At 55.1% G+C, this 21,937-nt stretch overlaps 1 protein-coding gene across 6 annotated transcripts in view; it reads right to left on the bottom strand.

Moving 5' to 3' along the window:
• Positions 1–762: 762 nt before the first annotated feature.
• The window catches only part of ARHGAP27 (Rho GTPase activating protein 27), a 37,777-nt gene continuing 16,602 nt past the window's right edge, over positions 763–21,937 (bottom strand). For 3 of the 6 annotated variants that reach the window (XM_037993437.2, XM_037993438.2, XM_037993439.2), the window contains 16 exons: positions 11,412–11,810; positions 10,722–10,904; positions 10,400–10,480; positions 10,244–10,327; positions 10,069–10,134; positions 9,829–9,896; positions 9,419–9,509; positions 8,498–8,602; positions 3,490–3,588; positions 2,452–2,563; positions 2,203–2,325; positions 2,021–2,119; positions 1,740–1,817; positions 1,516–1,650; positions 1,276–1,381; positions 763–1,172 (listed from right to left, as the gene is read on the bottom strand). In XM_037993437.2, coding sequence (XP_037849365.1) covers positions 995–1,172; positions 1,276–1,381; positions 1,516–1,650; positions 1,740–1,817; positions 2,021–2,119; positions 2,203–2,325; positions 2,452–2,563; positions 3,490–3,588; positions 8,498–8,602; positions 9,419–9,509; positions 9,829–9,896; positions 10,069–10,134; positions 10,244–10,327; positions 10,400–10,480; positions 10,722–10,904; positions 11,412–11,810 — 2,007 coding nt within the window. In that variant the 3' untranslated portion in view covers positions 763–994. Of the gene's footprint in view, positions 1,173–1,275; positions 1,382–1,515; positions 1,651–1,739; positions 1,818–2,020; positions 2,120–2,202; positions 2,326–2,451; positions 2,564–3,489; positions 3,589–8,497; positions 8,603–9,418; positions 9,510–9,828; positions 9,897–10,068; positions 10,135–10,243; positions 10,328–10,399; positions 10,481–10,721; positions 10,905–11,411; positions 11,811–15,940; positions 17,052–21,937 lie in introns of those variants that run through there. The other 3 variants (XM_008012314.3, XM_037993443.2, XM_037993441.2) reach the window with 3 other exon arrangements.

Raw genomic sequence — 21,937 nt, 5'->3', positions numbered from 1 at the left:
CCCCTCCTCTAGGACAGAATAGCTGGGGCAGGTTCCCTCTTTGCCTTCAGGGGCCTCCCCAGGTCCAGACAGAACACACCCAGTTTAGTTCCTTTCCTTTCGCATAGGCCCAAAGGTTGGAGGGTGGTAGCTGAAAGGACTGATTTCCCCCCTACCCAGGCTGTGCTCCAGTGTGGGAGGAGCCTTTTCTGGGCAGTGAGGTCACTCACTGGACCTTGAGCAAGTCACATTGCCGCTGCAGGCCTCAGCATCCTCGTCTGTAAAATGGGATTGCGTGTGGAACTGGTGCATGCCGAGTGGCAGATGTGAGGTGTGTACTTGGTGAATAGGAAGAAGCCTGGCACAGAATATCAGTGGGTCGGGGACAGCAGAGGCCCGGGACCCCCAACAGGAAAGCGGATGAAACTGGCGCACAGCCAGCCTGCGAGAGGCTCAGGCAGGAGGTCATCCCTGAGGCCTGAGGAGGACAGCTTCAGCCGCCCACACTGGGTCAGTCCTGTTTCCACAGTAGGGAAGTGGTTACAGCTGCTTCATGACTGTGCCGGCACAGGGTCCACAGGGTCTCTGTGAAGGCCTCCACGAGGTGAGGGCCAGAAGCAGCCAGGAAGCCCCCCATCAAACTCCTCCCCCCAGCATCCACCATTCCAGAAATTCCAACTGTCACCCCCACACACACTATCGCGCACGCACAGTAGGAGCGATGGAATAGAGAAAAAACCTAATTAACCCCCAAATAGGACGTGATGGGTGGGGGGGGGGGGAGGGGGGGAGGGGAGAGGGGTGGCGGGGGTGATGGGGAGTTGGGGGAAGGAATCACATTTTGCAAACCGCCCACTAGGGGTCACCGTACCCTCAGAACCGAGGGTGCAGAAGTCACACCTGCCTGCGGCTGTGCACTGGTGGAAGGTCCCAGAGAGAAGGCCGGGCCACGTGGCCTCCGCCGCCCAGCTTGTGTGGCAGGCCCTCGGCCGCCGTCCCAGTCACAGGCCCGCAGTCAGTGCGGCGGGAAGATGTCCGCGCACTGCTGCAGGATGAGCTCCACCACCTGGTTCTGGAACACCATGGTCATGGGCATGCTGGTCTCTTCCACCTCGGGCCGCAGCAGCGTGGGTCCGAACACAATGGCCACGCTCTGCACCGACATGCGGTTCTGCTCGCCGTGCTCGATCACCCTGCGGCAGGGGTGGGTGGGATCAGGGCTCCGAACTGCAGGGAGGCGCGGGGGGCTCCAGCCGGGACCTGCCTCCCCCTTCCCGCGCGGCACTGCCAGCTCACCGGCACAGGTGCTGGAAGAGCATCCGCAGAGTGTCATGGTTGGGGGCCGGCAGCGAGCGCACCAGGTCGCGCACACAGCGGCTGCGCTGGGCCTGGTCCTGCAACTCTGGGTGAAGGAAGGTTTAGAGGGAGGGAGTCGGAACTGGAGGTAGGGGGTGTCGGCTGGGCGAGGGGAGCCTGCTAAAGGGGTGGCCCGCCACGCCCCTTACCCCATCCGCCCCAACTGCCCCAGGTGCTCACTGATGGCCGCAATAAACTGGCGGAAGTGCGAGAAGGGGAAGAGGGGCTCGGGCAGCTCCCGAAAGAAGAGCTTCAGGGCACCAGTGATAACGTGGACGTCCTCCCAGCGCCCGTCGTCCAGGTCAAGGCGCTCATCTGTGCCAGAGGAAGGGAGGAGGATGGAAGGGAGGTCAGTACCCCTCGCGCCTTCAGGCTCTGGGGCAGGGGGTGGGGACGGGCCTCACCATGGTCCACCTTATAGCGCAGCTTCTGGATGGTGGCCAGGTTTCCACTGATGCGGTACAGCCCATCGATGTCCAGCCCTGGGGCAGAGGGAGGCGCTGATCCCGGGTTTCGGGGGTGGGGGTAGGGTGGGGCTATGGGTCCCTGCTATGATTCCCAGTCGGGGCCTCCCGTACTTTCCCCCTGGACCCTGCTTCCATCCAGTGGTCTCCAGCCTGCGGTCCTGGCAGGAGACCTGCGGGCACCCCAATGCCTGCCTCCCTCACCCCCACAGCGCACGTACCGCGGGCCTCGACGGCGCGGATGCACTGCTGCACAAAGCGTGGCACCCGGCTCCTCTCGCGCTCACACAGCGCGGCCAGCGCGCAGCCGAACACCTGGTCTAGGGGAGAGGCTCGTCAGTTCCCGTCCAGCCTGCGCCCCGTCCCAGTGCCCGGGTCCCTGCTCCCCGCAGGCCTCGGATACCTTTGATGTAGCCCTTCTCCCGCAGCGACTGCAGTGTGGGCCGCCTCTGGAGGAACTTGCGGAGCTTGTACCGGACCTTGCTCAAGTCGCTCTCCAGGACCCCGGGGCCCAGGGCAGGCGCGGCTGCCGCGGGGGAAGGCAGGACTGAGTCAGGAAGCAGCGCCGGGGCAGGCCAGGCAGGCCCCAGCAATCACCATTCCCCAGGAGAGGTCTCCTGGGAGCCCCCAGCCCATCCTGCCTTGCGCACACCTGCATTCGGCCGCGCGTCCTCCTCTTTCTCCTGCCAGCTTCCCAGGCGCTCACTTGCCCCGAAGTTCACTCTGCTGCTCTCGCTCTCCTCCTCTGGGGGCAGCTCTGCGGACTGGATTCCCATAGCCTCAGAAAGGTGGGGCCTTGAGCCAGCTGCGGGTCCTTCCAGGATGGGGCAAGGGACCCGAAACGCACTCCCAACAGGCATGGCCTGGAGACCCTCAGCGAAGAGTCCTCTCTTCCCTTAACCAGGTTAACTCTCCTTACCTCCACCAGTGAGCCTGAGAACATTCACCTCCCTTAGCTGCATGAAGCCCTTAAGGTGCAGAGACAGCCATCCTGTTCTCCCACACCCCTTCCTATCCTGGCAACCTCTACCCACCTGGAGCCTTCTTCCTCTGTTTTCCTCAGTTTCTCTAACTAGGTCAGCATTCCTCAATACGTGGCTCCCAGTTCTGAGCCTGCACCTCCAGCTGTGGCTGGAGCACTGCCAACAACTGTACCAGTATCACCTCTCTGGCTCTGGATTCCTACCTCTATTAATACAACCAAAAGCTGCACTCAATGTTGGCTCATAGAGAATTAAGGGTCAAAAAGCCCCAGGTCATTTCCGGGTCAGTAGTTGTCAGAGAGCCCCTGTCCTAGCTCTACTTGTGCAATTGGTATTTTGAGCCTTAAAAAAATGGTCGACTATTAAAATCAATCCTTTAAAATTTTATCTGCTAGTTTCAGCCCGCCGTTGGTTGGCTTGCAGAGTATTTATTTGGCCTTCTGCTTCCCGTGAAATGGGAAATTCCTTTAGAATGTGCCCCTACCATCACCTGGAGAGTCTTCCTGCAGCGCCAACCCCAGGGCTGGATTCACAGACTTACAGAAGGCAGTTTCTTCAGCAGCCTACCCTGCCATCCCAGCCATTAGTGGGGGAATGCATTTATGTTACCCACTGGTACCTTAGAGCTCCCTGAGCCTGAGCAGAGGGCCCCATTCATAATGGCCACCACCTCCCCACCACCCCTAGAGGCTCTGGGCTCTGCTTACCAGCTCCTGGATGCCCTGAGCAATGGCCTTATGCCAGGTGCTGATGATAGCCTCCGAGTCATGCTGAATCAGGTACTCCGAGCCATCTCGGCTCTGCAGCTGGAGGGACACAAGTCACTGGGTCATCTCTGGTACCCTGGGTCTGCCCTGGGGGTAGAGCTTAATGGAGCAAGGGCCTCACCCCAGGCCAAGTGTTGGATCTTCTGCCTCACTTAAAGCAGTGGGTGACAGCATCTCTGTGTTACAGATGAGCAAACTGAGACTCAGCAAGTTTTAGCTGCTTCCTCATGGGCACACAGCTAGCGAGTGATGAGCACAGAGCTGCATGGCTCAATTGTCTGGTACACTTCCCCCCCCCCATCTTGCCTCCCTGCAAACCACAGAACATGACAGGCCTCATGCACAGCACTGGCCTGCAAACTAGGTGAAAGAAAATTCCTATGTGAGGCCAGGCGTGGTGGCTCACACCTGTAATCCCAGCACTTTGGGAGGCCGAGGCAGGCTGATCACCTGAGGTCTGGAGTTCAAAACCAGCCTGGCCAACATGGTGAAACCCCATCTTTACCAAAAATACAAAAATTAGCCAGGCATGGTGGTGGGCTCCTGTAATTCCAGCTACTTGGGAGACTGAGGCAGAAGAATTGCTTGAACCCAGGAGGTGGAGGTTGCAGTGAGCTGAGATCACGCCACTGCACTTCAGCCCGGGCGACACAGCAAGACTCCATCTCAAAAACAAAAACAAAAACAAAAAAAACCCAGAAACTTCCTAGGTTGAGACCCCTGTCTACTAGAAGCAACAGTGAAAATAGGGAGCAAGGATTTGAAAGCAGATCATGGCTGATCCCAGAGAAAGCAAGGTCTCCCCTTGCCCCTCCCCATACACACACGGAGGACTCAGAAACGTTGTCCCACCTTCTGCAGCCAGGAGTTCCCACCACCTCCCACACTCCAGCCTGGGCAGCACATCTTCTGTTAGCCCACTTCACCATGAAGAATAAATTAAACAAAACACCAGATGGAAACTTGCCACCGCAGGACTGATGCTCAAAGCCCTCTCTGGGTTGGACGGCAGCTTAGATGGATCCCTCATCAGCCTCTGGCTCTGAGGACCCAGTGTTCCAGGTTAATGTGAATGTTTAGCTGCAACAGCTCACACCAATCCTGCCCTTTCGGTTCAGTGAGAGTCAGAGACAACAGAAACTGTCTCAGACCCCAGGACACAACTTCTAGAATTAGAGTGGACTGTCTTTGGCTGTCCTTTAAAACTTATACTTGAAGACTATTTAAACTGCTTTTTAAAATGAAAAGAGGCTAGGCACAGTGGCTCATGCCTGTAATCCCAGTACTTTGGGAGGCTGAGGCGGGCGGATCATGAGGTCAGGAGATTGAGACCATCCTGGCTAACACGGTGAAACCCTGCCTCTACCAAAAATACAAAAAAGTAGCTGGGCCTGGTGGCATGCACTTGTAGTCCCAGCTACTCAGGAGGCTGAGGCAGGAGAATCATTTGAACCCGGGAGGCAGAGGTTGCAATGAGCCGAGATTGTGCCACTGCACTCCAGCCAGGGCGACAGAGCAAGACTCTGTCTCAAAAAAAAAAAAGAAAGAAAGAAAAGAAAAGAAAATGGCATATCGCATCCCCTAGCCCTCCCCTGCAAAGGATGGAGAACCTTCAAGAGGCAGATAACACAGCCTCACTCTAATCAAAGCAGACAAGAGCCCTGCTCAAGATTATCCCAGAGAATGGCTTGACAACACTTCTAAAACAACAGCCGTGATTTTTGGCAGCTCTCTCAAAACATAATCAGTTCACATTTGCAAGTTTCATATAGAAGGCAAAGCTGTATCATTACATAGCAATGTATTTCACAAAATATTCGCCCCCAGCCATGCCCATAATCCTAGTGCTTTGGAAGGGCAAGGTGGGAGGAGTCCCTGAAACCAGGAGTTCAAGCCTGGGCGATATAATGAGACCCTATGTCTAGAAAAAAATTTAAAAATTAGCCAGGCATGCTGGTGTGCACCTGTACTTCCAGCTACTCAAGAGGCTGAAGCGGCAGCATCACTTGAGCCCAGGAGTTGGAAGCTGCAGTGAGCTACGATCAGGCCACTGCACTCCAGCCTGGGCAACACAGTAAGACCCTATCTCTAAGAACAAACAAATGAACAAAATATTTATCCCGCTGACTGCACAGGCAAATGCTAGCAGCTTTCGGGGGACTGTTGCTGAAGTTTTCTCTAACTTTGGGGTGACTAGCAAGACCTGCTGTGAAAATTTCCTGGGTCCAACAAAGCCGTCCATCCTGAATGATATAAAATTTGGGGCTATCTCTTGAGGAAAACCCTGGAGCTGCCTACAGGCCACCCTGCATGGAGGGAGGATGGCCAGCAGTCAACCAGGAGGCAGGGGCTCATGATTTCCACTCAGGCCTGCCCACCTTCCCACTGGCCTGAGCAGCACCTGCCTTCCAGTCCTTGCCAGCAAAGACAACTCAGAAAGCCCTATTCTGAAACTTTCATCGAAAGCCCATCAGTGATGACCTTCATCGAGAACTGTTTGAAGGATATCCCTATCCCTCAAAGTAAGGGGAGAAACATGCCTAGCAAAGGTGATGTCTCAGACCGGGCATGGTGGCTCATGCCTGTAATCCCAACATTTTGGGAAGCCAAGGCGGGTAGATCACCTGAGGCCAGTAGTTTGAGACCATCCTGGCCAACATGGTGAAACCCTGTCTTTACTAAATACAAAAAAATTATCTGGGTGTGGTGGCAGGTGCCTGTAGTCTCAGCTACTCGGGAGGCTGAGGCAGGAGAATCACCTGAACCCAAGAGGCAGAGGTTGCAGTGAGCCAAGACTGCGCCACTGCACTCCAGCCTGGGCAACAGAGTGACACTCTGTCTCAAATAATAATAATAATAATAACAACAATAATAATGGCGATGTCACTCCTCAATTTAACACCATGGCAGATATTGTTAGTTGATCACAGAACTCTACCCTGCCAAGCCCAGAGAAGGCTTCAGAATTCTTCTCAAGAAGGTTCCAGGCGGCTGGGTGCGGTGGCTCATGCCTGTAATCCCAGCACTTTGGGAAGCTGAGGCGGGTGGATCACGAGGTCAGGAGATCGAGACCATTCTAGCTAACATGGTGAAACCTCAACTCTACTGAAAATACAAAAAATTAGCTGGGCATGGTGGCCAGCACCTGTAGTCCCAGCTACTTGGGAGGCTGAGGCAGGAGAATGGCATGAGCTCAAGAGGCGGAGCTTGCAGTGAGCCGAGATGGTGCCACTGCACTCCAGCCTGGGTGACAGAGCAAGACTCCGTCTCAAAAAAAAAAAAAAAAAAAAAAAAAGGAAGGCTCCAGGCTGGGCACCATGGCTCACACCTGTAATCCCAACGCTTTGGGAGGCTGAGGCTGGAGGATCACTTGAGGCCATAAGTTTGAGACCTGCCTGGACAACATAGTGAGACCCCACCTCTATAAAGACTAAAATTAGCCAGATGTGATGGAATGCGCCTGTAGTCCTAGTTACTTGGAAGCCTTAGGTGGGAGGATCACTTGAGCCCATGGGCTTGTGGCTTTAGTGAGCTATGACTATACCACTGCACTTCAGGCTGGGCAACAGAGCAAGACCTTGTCTCTAAAAACAAAAACAAAAAATAAAAACAAAAATAAAACCCCACAAGACTCCAGACTTACTCATCAGAGTAGCTCATGAGATGAAACCAGTTTTCCAACTTTGCTTTGTAGATATCCTGGCTCTAGAACTGAATGGAGCTTGGTGAATAATCAGGAAACGATGCACTCAGGTTCCTTGCAGAATTGCTTTTTCTGAGCTCAGACATGAGGTCACGCTCTTGGCCTTATCATAATGATGCTACCTGAAGCAGCCCCAGATCCTGAATTAAACCTCCCTGGAGCTGTTTTGCAAGGTACCTGCCGCGTGCTTCTAGAACCCATGTTCATGGAGCTACACACAAGAAATTTAAGAGTGAAGGCTTAGGAAAAAGCTTTGATTCCCTCAACATCTGGGTGGGTTTTATTATTTTTTCAACAACAAAGAGACATGCACCTGACAGCCCTTCTCTTTTCATCTCCCCTAGCAGCAAAGTCAGAGCTAAATTTTCTTCAGTAACCACCACCTTAGTACATCATCTCCCCCTAATTCCTCTCCATCTTGAGTCCCATCTCTTGTTTTTTGTGGTCCTGGCTTTTCAGTGAATTTGCCAGTTCACCACACGTGTTTCTGTTGTGAACTGCCTCAAACCTTCTAGGGACTGAGGTCAGGGTAAGAGTAGTTTAAAAACAAGACAACATGTGGACAGTGAAGGGTGTGGCATTGGGAGTACCCTTCCTGCGTCTTCTCTCCCTTCCTCAGGGGGTAGCATGTTAGTCTTCTCCACTGCCCTGGTTTACTCACTGGGGATGCAGTCCAGTCAGAAATGGGGCTCTGGCTCAGGGGCAGGGAAGGGGACCTGGGGAGAAAGAGGTTTCCCAACCAGGCCTGTCACAGTAAGCAGCCAAGGACACAGAGCCTCCTGTCTCTCTCAGGCTGGGATGAGGGCTGCCATTCTAGGCATGAGAATTTCCTCTCCCAGAGGCCGTACTCCTCACCACCCTCCAGGGCAAGGATTATTATTAACTCAACTCCTGGGGAGGGAACTGCAGAATCTGTGATGTTAGAAACACAGGACAGGTCCCCTGGGGTTGGGGGGCAGCATTGGCCTTGAGCCCCGAGAATGGTAGCCCCAATTCCTCCCAGGTCCTCCTTCTTGGAGCTTGCCTACAGTAAGGGTCCCAGAGCACTGCCAACAACTGCACCAGTATCACCTCTCTGGCTCTGGATTCCCACCTCTATTAATACAGCCAAAAGCTGCACACAGTGTTGGCTCATAGGGAATTAAGGATCAAAAACCCCCAGGTCATTTCCAGGTCAACAGTTGTCAGAGGGTCAGCAGGCATCACTAAGCCCCTTCCCTCCTTCTCCCCACCCCAGCTACTTACCTCCAGCACATTCTTCCTACTGGATTTGTCTTTGGGGGCCCAGGAGAGAGTGGCCCCCCTCAGCTCCACTGTGTACTCAGGGGTGGAAAATTTGGAAGGCTGCCTCTGTGGGAGAGGGAGGAAGGTCACAGGGAGCCCTCAGCCCAGATGTGTCTGCTGTGGCCCTCTGACCCTAGGAATAGGATGGGGTCACTGGCGTGGCCAGGAAACGACTCTGGGGAAAAGAGCCCCGAGGGTTCCTGAACCCAGACCCTGATGCTTCCTAACCACAGAGCCGGCTGGCTGGCCTGTCCACTGCTGTCCACCCGTCCGGTAGAGGACAGAAAGGAGTGCAGTCTGCATCCCTGCAAGCAGATATGCCCGCCCCCAGCCTCCCTGCCCTCCAGGCTGGAGCTGGCCACCCTGAAGACTGTTCCCCATCTCCAGCGGGCTAAAACTACTTGTCTTGGAGTGAAGCTGCCAGCATCACCCCCTTCCTGCCAAGGCCCAGCTCCTCTGACACTCATGGACCACTTTCTCAGACCTTGTCATCTCCAAGCCAGATTAGATAGAGCAGACGGGGGCTGGGCACAGTGGCTCACGTCTGTAATCCCAGCACTTTGGGATGCCGAGTTGGGCGGATCACCTGAAGTCAAGAGTCCAAGACCAGATTGGCCAACATAGTGAAACCCCATCTCTACTGAAAACACAAAAATTAGCCGGGCATGGTGGCACATGCCTGTAGTCCTAGCTACTCAAGAGGCTAAGGCAGGAGAACTCAGGAGGAAGAAGTTGCAGTGAGTCGAGATTACACCACTGCACTCCAGCCTGGGCGACATAGCGAGACTCTGTCTCAAAAATAAATAAAGAAATATAAATAAATAAATAAATAAATAAATAAAAGCAGATGGGGTGGTCCCTGCCCTGAGGGCCTGGCCTTACCAGGCCGCCTGCAGCTGAGGTCTTTGAGTCCTTGAAGAATGTCAGGACGCCACCCTCCAGCACAGTCCAGGAGGCACTCCAGTGCTTCTTTCTAGGTAGGGGTGGGGAAGTAGGGGTGGCAGGACTTAGATTTGGTCCTGGGTTGAGGGCCCCTCCTACCCCAGGAACAAGTCAGAGCTTAGGAACACAGGCTAGGGCACCCCACTATGAGGGCTGAAATCCTGACTCTAACACCTAGCAGCCAAGGGACCTGGAGCAAGTCACTTTATCTCGCAGTGTCTCAGTGTCCACAGAGGACCACTCACGAAGTTGTTGTGAGCATTAATAAGAGCCTCGCGTATAGGAAGTGCTCAGTGAACATCATCACCAAGGCCCACCCTGCCCCGGCCTGGGTGTAGATGGGCTCTCACCGGAGCCGCTTTCCCTTTTCCGCCGTCTTGGTGCGATGGAGCACCCCTGCTTTGTCCAACGTCTTGGTCTAAGAGAGAAAAGAGAGAGAAGGTACAAGAGTGGGTAGTTAAGGGGTGAGCTATGGGGAGGAGAAGCTGGTCACCTGCTGAGCTGCCACTCTCTATGGTCTGGGCCCATGGCCCCACTGAACCCTCCTCGCCAGCGCCACCACCTGGCTGGGGGTAGGGGGTGATGCCTACCCTCACAGCAGCTGTGGCAGGAGAGACTTCCTCCCAGCTCCCAACCTCATCCAGCTCTGCAGAGACCTATGGAGAAGACAGATATGTCCTGCCCAGTCCCTCCTCCCAGGACCTCCAGAAGCCCCCCAGTGCTACTGTGGTGGTCCTGCCAGGACCTCAATGGCTCCTCCCCTACCTTCTCCTCTGGAGGGCTGGCCTGGGCTGGGGTGTCATCATCCTGGCTGGATTTATGGATGCTTCGAGGGGCAGGGACAGGGACCTGGGGAGAAAGACACAGTCGTATGTGATCTCTTCCTCTCTCCCCAGCACCCCCCTTTCCCCAGGTTGTTACCTGGGGCAGCTCCCATCGAACGGAGGAGTCCTCTGGATTGTAGAAGTATGGCTTCCCGTGGGGGTCCTCCAGCCTCACCCACTGTGGGGAGAGGAACGGTCAGGGCCTCCCGCCCCGCTCATGAGAAGGGAGGAAAAGGTCCCCTCCAAACAGGTTCCAAGACAGCACCAGGGAGTCTGGAGGGGCAGGTGCAGGTGATACGTTTGACGGGTTTAGGCTCTGTGTGGGAGCTACAGTTTAGAGCACTCAGGCGACCTATTAGTGAGGAAGGTTGTGGGGAGGACTCCGAGGCTGGCCGGGTCCATCTGCCCGCTTCGCCTACCTGCTCCTGGGTGAAGTGGTTGGTGTAGAGCGTCTGCTTGTCCTGGCTGATATGACAAGACCAGCCGGGGGGTGTGGTCAAGGGAGAGGTGGGGCCGGGCTCACCAAAGGAGCCCACGGGAGAATAGTCCTCCTCTGGGTAACTGGTCAGTGATTCGGGGTAGTCCGTCTCCGGGGTGGGGGGCTGTGGGGAACAGAAGGTAGAATCAGAGGCTCTGATTGCCAGTACTGCCGGCTAGCCCTGCCGTTTTGGACCAGGCCCACCCCCTTGCCCTCTCGTCCCTGGGGCTGTGGGAGCAGGAGGTAGAGTCAGAGATACTCAGAGGTAGCTCCGCCCACTCCAGCCCCGCCCCTCACCCTCTGGTCCCTGGGGCTGTGGGAGCAGAAGGCGTCAGAGGCACTCAGAGGTAGCCCCGCCCACTCCAGCCCTGCCCCAACCCTGTGCTCCCTGGGTCTATAAAACAGGAGGCGGGATCAGAAGTGCTTAGAGGTAGCCCCATCCACTCCAGCCACGCCCTTCACCCTGGGGTCCCTGGGTCTGTGGGAGCAGGAGGAGGAGTCAAAGGCTCTCAGAGGTAGCCCTGCCCACCCATCACCACCCCTCACCCGTGTGTCCCTGGGCCTCTGGGAGCAGGAGGCAGGATCAGAGGAGCTCAGAGGTAGACCCGCCCACTCTGGCCCTGCCCCTCACCCGCGGGTCCCCGGGGCTGCCAGGGCTCAGGCCCGGCTGCATCTCGAACTCCTCCTCGGGCTCGTTCTCGGCCTCGTCCTCCCAGGCCGTCTCGCCCGTCAGCGGGTTGTAGAAGAACACTCTGCGGCTCTCCTCATCCCAGTACTGGCCCCACTCGGTCTCGAGGCTCACGTGGCTGTCCACCGAGGCAGGGGAGGTGGCTGGGCTGGCGGCAGCCTCAAAGGGCGACTCCCAGGTGGTAACTCCCGTGTCTGGATTGTAGTAGTAGGGGCGCCCGGTGCCCGCGTCCGTGTGCGTCTCCCACACTGGGCTGGGGAGGGGGACCGCAGTGGCGCTTGGCGAAGTGGCCCGGGGCTGCCTCTCTATGTTCGCGTACACGGGCTCCGGGGGGTCGTCCACCTGTGGGAGGAAAAAGGAGGAATTTTGTGTTTTCAGAAACCTTCCAAAATGCTAACAGAGGTCCCCTCTGGGCAGTGCGATTATAGGGGTTTGTTTTTGTTTTATTTTCTTTAAACTTTTCTGCAGCCTCAAAATTTTGTACAACGAAGCTTTTTAAAAATCACAGAGGTTCTTCTGTTGACTGTGACAACATCACTAATATGTAAACTCCCTGAAAGGGGAAGCGCCTGTTTGAAGTGGCCTCTCCCTGAGCTTTAGCCCCTTGGGCGACCTTTGAAAAGTCACACTACCTCTCTGCCTCAGTTTCCTGGGTGTAACATGTATGCTCTGCCCATTCTGGAAACTGCAGTGAAGAGTGAATGCGGAAATGCTCTTGAAAGTGCTTTGTAAAGTACTCAGTGCCCCAGATGGGTGGGTCAATTACATTAACTATATTTATCAATAATAATAAAACATTGATAACCCAGTTCTCACAACTGTGTACTCACAGAGGCAAGTCAGAGGTTGGGCAGGAACTGAGAAGTGGCCTGGGGCATGCCCCTGTTTGTGGTGCCCATTCAGGGCCCTGCTGCATTCTTTGTTTTTTGGAGATGGGGTCTTGCTCTGTCGCCCAGGCTGGAGTGTGGTGGTGCAATCTCAGCTCACTATAACAGCTGCCTCCCGGGTTCAAGCTGCGTTCTTAAAGCCCCATTAAGAGTTCCCACACCACCTCCCTCCCAGCCCAGAAAGCTCTGGGACTGGACTCAGTACCATGTCTGGATTTGGGGACTGAACTTTTCAAGGTGAAGTTTGCAGGTGTCAGAACCAATTCCAGACAAGAGAGGGAGAGAGGACAGCCAGATGGGCTGGAGAATGGAGGAGCAAAGAGAGGTGAATCATTTTCCCACACCCCAAAGGAGAGTGAGGGCAGCTGGGGGTTCAATCACATAGAACATAAACCTAGCCGTGCTTAAGCCTCCCAGAACAGAGGCTCTCTTGATTCACACCTCAGAGCTCCCTGCTGGCTGCAGGGCAAAGTCTAAGCCCTTAACCAGGCACAAGAGACAGTCCCCTCACCGGCCTGTGCTTCCACTATTATTTCCTGCCACTCCTTGCCCCTTGCCTTGAACTTTACGCTCCAGTAGCACCAGTTGCTAGAGGTCCCCACCTTCCCTGCTGTGTTTCCTCCAGGCCTAGGCTCATTTGCAGCCTGCCCAGGCCCATCTCCACCCCTTTTTATGCCTGGCTGACTCCAATTCCTTCATCAGGACTCAGCTCAGGTGCCAGGTTCCAGCCTTTTCCCGAGATTCCCCCCATCCCCGTGCCCCTACATTCAGCCCAGCACTCTCAGTCCCACAGAGGGACAGACGACTACATTCTCGAACCCAGGCAGCAGCATGGCATTACTACTATTTTCTTTTCTTTTTCCTTTTTTTTTTGAGACAAAGTCTCTCTCTGTCATCCAGACTGGAGTAGAGTGGTGTGATCTCGGCTCACTACAACCTCTGCTTCCCAGGTTCAAGTGATTCTCATGCCTCAGCCTCCCGAGTAGCTGGGATTACAGGCGTGCGCCGCCACACCTGGCTAATTTTTGTATTTTTAGTAGAGATGGGGTTTTGCCCTGTTGGCCAGGCTGGTCTTGAACTCCTGACCTCAGGTGATCCGCCCACCTCGGCCTCCCAAAGTGCTGGGATTACAGGCATGAGCCACCGCACCCGGCCGATTACTATTTTCTAAGCATACGCAAAACTTTAGGGGAAAGCGGATTTCTACATTTCAGTTTTTGTTTTCAGAAACTTTCCAAAATGCTAACAGAGGTCCCCTCTGAGCACTGTGATTATAGGGGTTTATTTTTGTTTTGTTTTCTTTGAACTTTCCTGCAGCCTCAAAATTTTGTACTACAAAACTTTCAAAAAATCACAGAAGTTCCTCTGCTGACTGTGACACCGTCACTAAGCTGTAAACTCCTCGAAAGAGGAAGCACCTGTTCAAGGTGGCCTCTCCCTGAGCCTTAGGCAGATGCCCAAAAAAAAAAAAAAAAAAAAAAAATGCATTTTTCACCAAACTGATGCTAAAAAAGCAAAGCAAGCCAAAACAACAAAAAGAATAAGGAAAAGAAGAACATTCGTTCACCCAACAAAGATTTGCCTGCTCTGCGCCAGGCACTGTTCAAGGCACGGGGAATGCAGCAGCGAAAAAGGGACACAAGTCCCTCCCCGGCAGAGCTGGCCCTCAAGTGCACCTGTGTGTAAATGGCGGGGTGATGAGTAAATGGACAGCATGTCAGTGCTGATCACTGCTAAGCAAGAAAGGAAAACACTGTCAAAGAAGAGGATGTTACAGTTTTAGACAGGGTGCTGGTCCCCAGGTGCCCAGGGATCAGGGAGAGCTGGGGATCCCAGCCCATCAGTTCTTCGCTCCTCTCCCCTTCCTCTAGGCTCCTATGTGGCTGAGAGGGGACCCGCCAGCCCACTTCTCCTTTCTCTACCCCCACCACAGCCCTGATGTGGCATCCTGTAGTCCAACCACAACAGGACTGTCACTGGCCCCCAACAGAAAAGGCATCCTCCCACCTCCATGCCTTTGCTCCAGCCGTTCCCTCAGCCTGGAATTCCCTTCTCTGGTTCTCTGCCTACCCAAATCCTGCTCTCTCACGGTGCTTAGCTGACAAGCCTCTCCAGGGAGAGGCCAAACCTGCCGGCACTCTGCTCACTGCTCTGGTGGGGCCCAATGGCGTTCTGCCTTGGTGGGCAGCCAGTTGTCCAGCCATCTGCCCACCTCCTCTGCCCCAAAAGGCAGGATTTTCTTGAGAGCAAGACTAAGGATAATGTGGCTGATTTCATTTGCCGCCCAGCAGCTGGGCCAATGCCCTGAAGCACGCAGCAGGTCTGCCACAAACACTTACTACTTGAGTACACAAGTCTAACCCATGCCAAGTTTCAGCAGCAAACATGCCTGACATGGCAGGAGAGCCTGGAATGAGCTGAGTTTTCTGAGGAGGAAGGTCGGAGCCACAGAAACCAGGAGATTCCTGCGGAAGGCAGGATGGAAGCAGCGGGGAGAGGAAGGCAGAGGAACCAGACACACCTGCCATCCTCCCAGCTGAACCCACTGGAGCAGGGGTTGAAAGACCCCACCAGGGGTGGATGAGCCGATAAGGAACAGGCTCTTTGAAGCAGGAGTTTCTACTTGGCAGGCTGTGGGCCGTGGCTGAGTCCCCAAGGAGTCCTAGGCCAGTGAGGTTGATGGGGTCTTCACACAAAGGAACATCCCCAGCAGGTACAGAAGAGATTTGGGAGGTAGAAGTTTAGGTCCCCAGCATGACAGGGCTGTCACAAGGAAGAGAAGATGTGGTATCACGCTGCAGGGGCAGAGCAGCATTCCTCTAAAGGAAGTATTCTGAGGACTGGGGCTGCCAGAGACACAGGCTCCTTCTGGAGGTAGTGGGGGACCCTCGCTGGAGGTGACTGAGCAGAGTCAGTCTACTCCCCGTTAGGGAAGCCACAGTCCTGTGGTGGGCGTTGAACTGCAGCATCCTTCAGGCCCCTTCGAACTCTAGAACTCTCTGCAGACCCCGTGCAGTGCTGAGCTAGAGATGCCTCCTCTCCTGGCAGAGCCTCAGCTGGGTTCTGACCAGCTCCTGGGGCCAGGTGCAGTCACGCCCTCCACATCCTCTGGCTTTCAAGGAGTTACAGCAGCGCCTGCCGCCCCTACCCTCCTCCTTGCTCCTGTGCGTGGAGGCCCAGACAAGACCCAGATGCAGCTCATAAGCAGGGGCCTGACCACAGAGCCAAAGGCTCTTGGGCCACATCCTAGAGATAAGAAGTGGCCTTCCCACCCCAGGCCAGAGGAGGAGCCAAGAGGGACCTGGCTGTCAAGCTCCAGGCTGCCCAGCCCCCTGGCACTTCCTTACAGTGGTTCACCCCTTGTCTCCAGTTCCCTCCCCTGTCCACAAGCAGGTGGCAGCTCTGCCACTCTTGCCCCAAGCTGACCACCTCTTGGATGGGCAGGGCCTCTAAGAAGGAAAGAGAAAAGGAAGTACGAGCCCCAACTTCCAAGAGGCTCCCTGCTCCGAGCCCCAGCTCGCCCAGCTCCTAACAGGGCTTGGGGTAGAGGCCCATGGGGCACCCCTTGACCCCAGCGTCCCCTACCTGTGCCCGCAAGGCTTGACTCTGCCTCCTAGTCACTTTGGCGATCATGTCCACCATCCTGGCCCCTCCGAGCTGCAGGGACAGAGAGCCCTGGGAAGGTTTTGGGGGTGGAGCCCAGGGGGCACTACCCCAGTGCTGGCACAGGGCAACAGGGAAACAAGAAGTTGCCTCGAGATGGCGGGAGGCTGAGACTCCAGCCCATTTCCTGTCAGGGCTGCGGAAGTGCTGCCTGTGTTGGGGCGGGTCGGGTGGAGGGGCCTCAGGTTGGGGGTATTTTTATGCTTCTAGAAACACCACTGGCTGCCCCACTCAGTGCTCTAATGACCAGTGAGCCGCATCCCAGGCCCAGACATAGCCATGGTGTGGGCTGCACAGGGGAATATCACGGCCAGACCCAGGCACAGCACAAACTGCACAGAGAGAATCACGGCTGAGCTTGTGGGGGAGGGGCGCACTGCACAGACAGGGCGGGCAGAGCGGGTGCTGAGTGCTGGGGGCCTGGGCTGGCCTGGAGTGGCTCCTGGGGCGGAAACAGGACAATGAGTGGTTGTCCACTCCCTCTAGGCCCAGGGAGGGTGTGATGGGAAAGAGGAAGCTTGTGGGGGGAGGGGAAGGGTTCCCAAAGAGGAAGGGGTCTGGGCAGATGTGATATCACAGGGAGCTGGTGTCTGGACTGTGCCAGCCCCGAGGAGGACAGGAAGGATTCTGACCACACCACCATCTGCCCGCCTGACCACCTGGGTCTGTCTCCTCCAGACCCGGTCACCAAGATGCACGTGCCCTCCCCTGCCAGCATGCCCACATGGGCCACTCCCACTTGCGTGTCCACATACATGTGCAAGTATGCCCGTGCCTGTCCCCTCTTCTCTAAGGACCCAGAGAAGAGGGCCAGGCACCAGCTTCTCCCAGGAGGAAGACTAGATCTTCCTCCTGGCCTCTCTTCCCTTCACCCCTTCGTGTGGGGGGTTAGACCCCAGCCGCATGGCCTGAGTGAGAAGTCGCAGCCCCTCCTCTGAGCCCATAGGCCCATCTTGTCTTCCCTCCTCCCTTAGAAGTGCTTCCTCTCCAGGCTTAAGGGTCAGGCAGCACTAAGGCCACCAGCCCACCCCTGCTGAAGGCCACCTCCCTTCCAGGTCAGGCTCTGACCCCCGCCCTCCCACTCTAGGCCCATTCTTCCTCCTCCGGCCCCCACCCTGGCTCTGTTTTTCTCCCCTGCCGTGTCCCTCAGCCCCTCCTCTCCTGTACCCATTGTGGGCTGGGGACAAGGACTCCAAGCAGAGCCAGGCACAGTGCGAATGTGGGGCATGAGACACTTGGAGAGATCACACTAGGAGCAAGACTGGGCCCCATGACCTGCTCTGCCCGCAAAAGCTCTCGTACCAGTGTCCCATTCCCTGTGCCTGACTCAGAAGCCCAGACCCCAGGGGTAGACTAATCCCATCCTCCCTACCAGGGCGGAGGACAGCAGGAATCACAGAAGGTTGGAGGCCTCATGCTTATCACACACCTGACCCACTTCTCTGTCCCCACCCTGAGGCCAGGGATGCGGACTCACACACACATACACACACACACCACACACACGTGTGCGTGCATATGACAGGTCACCAAGGGATATGCAACCAGGTTCCAGAGACAGGAAGAGCCTCTGTAAATTCCAGAGAGGCCAGAAACTCTGAGCCACCAGGGAGGAGCTGGGTGGGGAGGGGAGAGAGGAGGACAGGTGTGGAACTCAGGCCCTCAGCACTGCCCTGCAGGTAGAATGGGGGGCAGGGACTCCCTGTGCCTGGGGCCAGGAGTGTCAGTGTCAGGGCTGGGACTACAGAATGGGCAGCCAGCAACTCACCTGGCATCTCACCTGCTTCTCTTCCCCAGTAGGAAGCTGGGCCCCCATGATGGGGGTCTCCCAGGGAGCTCCAGCCCCAAACTATAGGGACTGAACAAACTCACATAGTTCCTGCCTGCTCTTAGCCACAGAAGTTGGCTCTCAGGCCCTGTCTGGGCTTCCCTTCCCCCAGCGAGAGGAGGTGATGACCACAGTGACTCCCCAGTGGGGTCTGCCTCCCTCCACCACACCCTCATGTCTCTGAGAGGCACAAGGGGGAGGATCAGGGGAGGTTCTAGAACAAACCAGGTGCACAACACCCCTCCTCCCCCCGCTCTGACCTCACTCTTCCCTCCCAAACCCTCATAGGAAGTGCTGGGGCAGGAGCAGGTGCACTAGGAAGACCCAGTCCTCTGGGGCTAGAAGCAAAATGAATGCCTCCAAACCAGGACTTGGTCCAGGAACTGACTCAGGGGCTGGTGAGGGGACACGGTGTCCTTTGTTGACTCAGTGAATGTGCTCTGTGCCACCCAGGCCAGGTGGAGGGGGAGCTGGAAAGAATGGTGATCTTTGCCTCAAGGAGCTCAGCTGTGTCCACATGACAGGTCCCTCCCCCAGACACATGTTCTCCAGGACAGAAACTGGGTCTCCCCTTAACCATCCCGTCCTGACCCAGAGCTACATGTCCAGGGGCAGGATCGGGGGAGCTGGGGGTGACCCCACAGGGTCCTGGGCCTCAGGCCTCATTAGGCGTTGGGGAGCCGTGCCTAGCCCAGCCCTCTGAGATTCTGATGGAAGTGGTTTGGACTGGGACCTGGGGAAAGTGTTTAATTTGAAGCCTCCTCGGGTGATTTGACTGTGCCTCCCAGGTGAGGCACCACAGCTCAGTATAATCTTTTTTTTTTTTTCTTTTTTTTAATATGGAGTCTTACTCTGTTACCGAGGCTGGAGTGCAGTGGCTCGATCTCAGCTCACTGCAATCTCTGCCTCCCAGGCTCAAGTGATTCTCCTGCCTCAGCTTCCTGAGTAGCTGGGATTACAGGTGCCTGTCACCATGCCCAGCTACTTTTTGTACTTTTAGTAGAGACGGGGTTTCATCATGTTGGCCAGGCTGGTCTCAAACTCCTGACCTCAAGTGATCCGCCGCCTTGGTCTCCCAAAGTGCTGGGATTACAGACATGAGCAGCCCAGCTGGCTTAGTGTAATCTTATTGCATGGATGTAGGGGGAGATTCCAAACCTAACAGTTTCAGGTGAGACCCTTTTCTTGGGCTTGGGGCAGAAGCTTCCATTGATTCAAACGGAAAAAGAGTGGAGCTGGAGTCCAGAGACTTGGGCTCTTGTCTAGAACTCTACTTCAGCTGCCCGCCGAGCAGCCGCTTGAATTTCTGGCCTCAGCTTCTTCATGTGTAGAACAGAGCTGTCAACCCTACCCTGTCACAGGGCTGGTTCTGTGAAAGAGCTGCGCGGGTCCTGGGTTCCCACACCCATGGGGATTGGGGGAAAGCAGGCCTGCACTTCTGCTTTTCTGGCTTCTGGTTTCAGTTGGGTGCCCTCAGCTGTGGACTCTGTCCCCAGTCTCTGGGTGACCTCATGGGGCTGCCTGCCTGGCCTGCTCCTCCAAGGCAGGGTGGGAGCTGGGGTGGGGCCTCCTCAGAGCTCACACTGCCTGTGCTCTAAGTGAGGCTGGCAGAGACCCAGTAGGGCTTCTGGGGCCAGGAGGGATCAGAAACGGTCCATGAGGGGCCGGGCGCGGTGGCTCAGGCCTGTAATCCCAGCACTTTGGAAGGCTGAGGCAGGAGGATCACTTGAGGTGAGAAGTTTCAGACCAGCCTGGCCAACATAGTGAAACCCCGTCTCTACTAAAAATACAAAAATTAGCTGGGCGTGGTGGCATGCACCTGTAATTCCAGCTACTCAGGAGGCTGAGGCAGGAGAATTGCTTGAACCTGGGAGGCAGAGGTTGCAGTGAACCAAGATCACACCACTGCACTCCAGCCTGGGTGACAGAGCGAGACTCCGTCTCAAAAAAAAATAAATAAAATAAATGGTCCATGAGGGAACCTCCCAGCGAGCGAAGCCTGTAGGGATGAGCCAGGCTAGGGAGGTGGGAAAATGAGACCAAAGAGTAGTCACCTTCTGCCCACCCCCTCAAACGTATCTGTGTTTGTACCCCCCATTCCTTCGCCCTCCCCCAGTGGAAGGCACAGGGTCCTGCCATCCAAGCCAACCTCCCCAGCCCAGGCCTGAAGGACTCCATAGGCTCCCACTTGTTCGGAAGTGGCCTCACCTCAAATCTCCAACCCTTCCCTTCTGACTACCTTTGTCCCTTTCTCATTTCAACAAACTCAAAGCCTCACTCTTTTTTTTTTTTTTTTTTTTTTTTTTTTTAAGACAGCGTCTTCCTCTGTCGCCCAGGCTGGAGGGCAGTGGCACGATCACGGTTCACTGCAGCTTTGACTTCTTGGACTCAAGCAATCCTTCTGCTTCAGCCTCCCAAGTAGCTGGCAGTACTGGCCCACACCACCATGCCCAGCTTTTTTTTTTTAGAGACGGTCTCACTATGTTGCCTAGGCTGGTGTTGATCTCAAGAAATCCTTGAGATCCTTGGGCTCAAGAAATCCTCCCACCTCAGCCTCCCAAAGTGCTGGGATTACAGGCATGAGCCACTGCACCCAGTTGGTCTCTCCATCATAAAAAGAAAATGTTGGCCGGGCACAGCGGCTCACTCCTGTAATCCCAGCACTTTGGGAGGCTGAGGCAGGTGGATCACTTCAGGTCAGGAGTTCAAGACCAGCCTGGCCAACATGGTGAAACCCCATCTCTACTAAAAATACACACACACGCACACACAAAATAGCCAGGTGTGGTGGCGGGCGCCTATAGTCCCAGCTGCTTGGGAGGCTGAAGCAGGAAAACCACTTGAACCCCAGAGGTTGCAGTGAGTAGAGATCACACCGTTGCTCTCCAGCCTGGGTGACAGAGAGAGAGTTCATCTCAAAAAAAAAAAAAGTTTGTTCCCTGGACCCAGCTCTGCATCCCCTTTTAACAACTAATTCCTTTTTCCTTCCTCCTTTTTGAGCCAACTTCTCTGTCCCCTCACTTAGACAGCCAGCTAACTGCTGGCCTTCCACCACTTCCTTGATGACAGACCTGGTCCTTCTCTGGCCTGACTTCTCTCCAGTGTTGGCTCTTTAAAATCCTCTCCTTCTTGGGCTTCCTCAGGCCAGGCCTCCTGGTTTTCCTTCTTTTTTTCTGCTACTGCTCAGCAATTGGGCCCCAAGCTCCACCTCGTCTGCCACGGCCTCATGCTTGGTGTCTCACCTGGCTTCTCACTCCACTGCCTTGGGAGAGCCCAGCCCCACCGGCTGTAGAGGAACAACTCGCAGCAAAGTCTCCAGGCTCACATATCCCACTGCCATCTGGATGTCCTTTGTACATGTCAAAAGCTGTGTGCCCCAAATCAAATTTGTCCTCTCCCTCCTCCTTCCCCCATCTCAGCATCTGAGTGACATCTACCTCTGTCACTCAAGGTAGAATCATCCTTGCCTCCTGCTGGCTTTGCCTCATCTGACGCTGAGCCCCATTGATCCAACCAGCCTAAGCCTTGCAGACCTACCTACCAGTTCTCAGGTAACACCAGGGTTAGAGGAAGACGGAAACACTGCTGCAAGGAAGCAGACACCTTGCAGGCAGGGCAATGAGTCAGTGTCCAGGCAGAAGGAAAGGGCGGGGCTCTTCAACGGAGATTGAAGAGACAGCCAGATGCAAGGCTTGGCCTTGGACGGGATCCTGAACCAAACAAACCAGCTGTGAGAGAAATGTTTTAGGATAAGGCAGAAATCTGATGATGGCTTAGGTCATAGATGACACTAAGGAATTATTGTTAATTTTGTCAGATATATTAATGATAGGGTGTTTATGGAGAAAGACAACACTTTTCAGAGATGCATGGTGAAGTTTTCAAGGGTGAAATATATCTAGAATTTATAATTCATCAGCAATAAATAAATAAAAATAAACATGGCAAATATTGTTTTTTCTCTTTTCTCTCTTTTTTTTTCTTCTAGTACAGCAGCCAGCAAGATGCTGGCTCCTTGCTATTGTTAAATCTAGGCAATAGGTAATTGTATTCTTTTTTTTATTTTTTATTTTTTGAGACAGAGTCTAGCT

The sequence above is a fragment of the Chlorocebus sabaeus genome, chromosome 16, assembly GCF_047675955.1.
Source record: "Chlorocebus sabaeus isolate Y175 chromosome 16, mChlSab1.0.hap1, whole genome shotgun sequence".
NCBI classification, from domain to species: Eukaryota; Metazoa; Chordata; class Mammalia; order Primates; family Cercopithecidae; genus Chlorocebus; species Chlorocebus sabaeus.
Note: the sequence above shows the minus strand (reverse complement) of the source record. Positions and strands in the feature narration are given on the sequence as shown.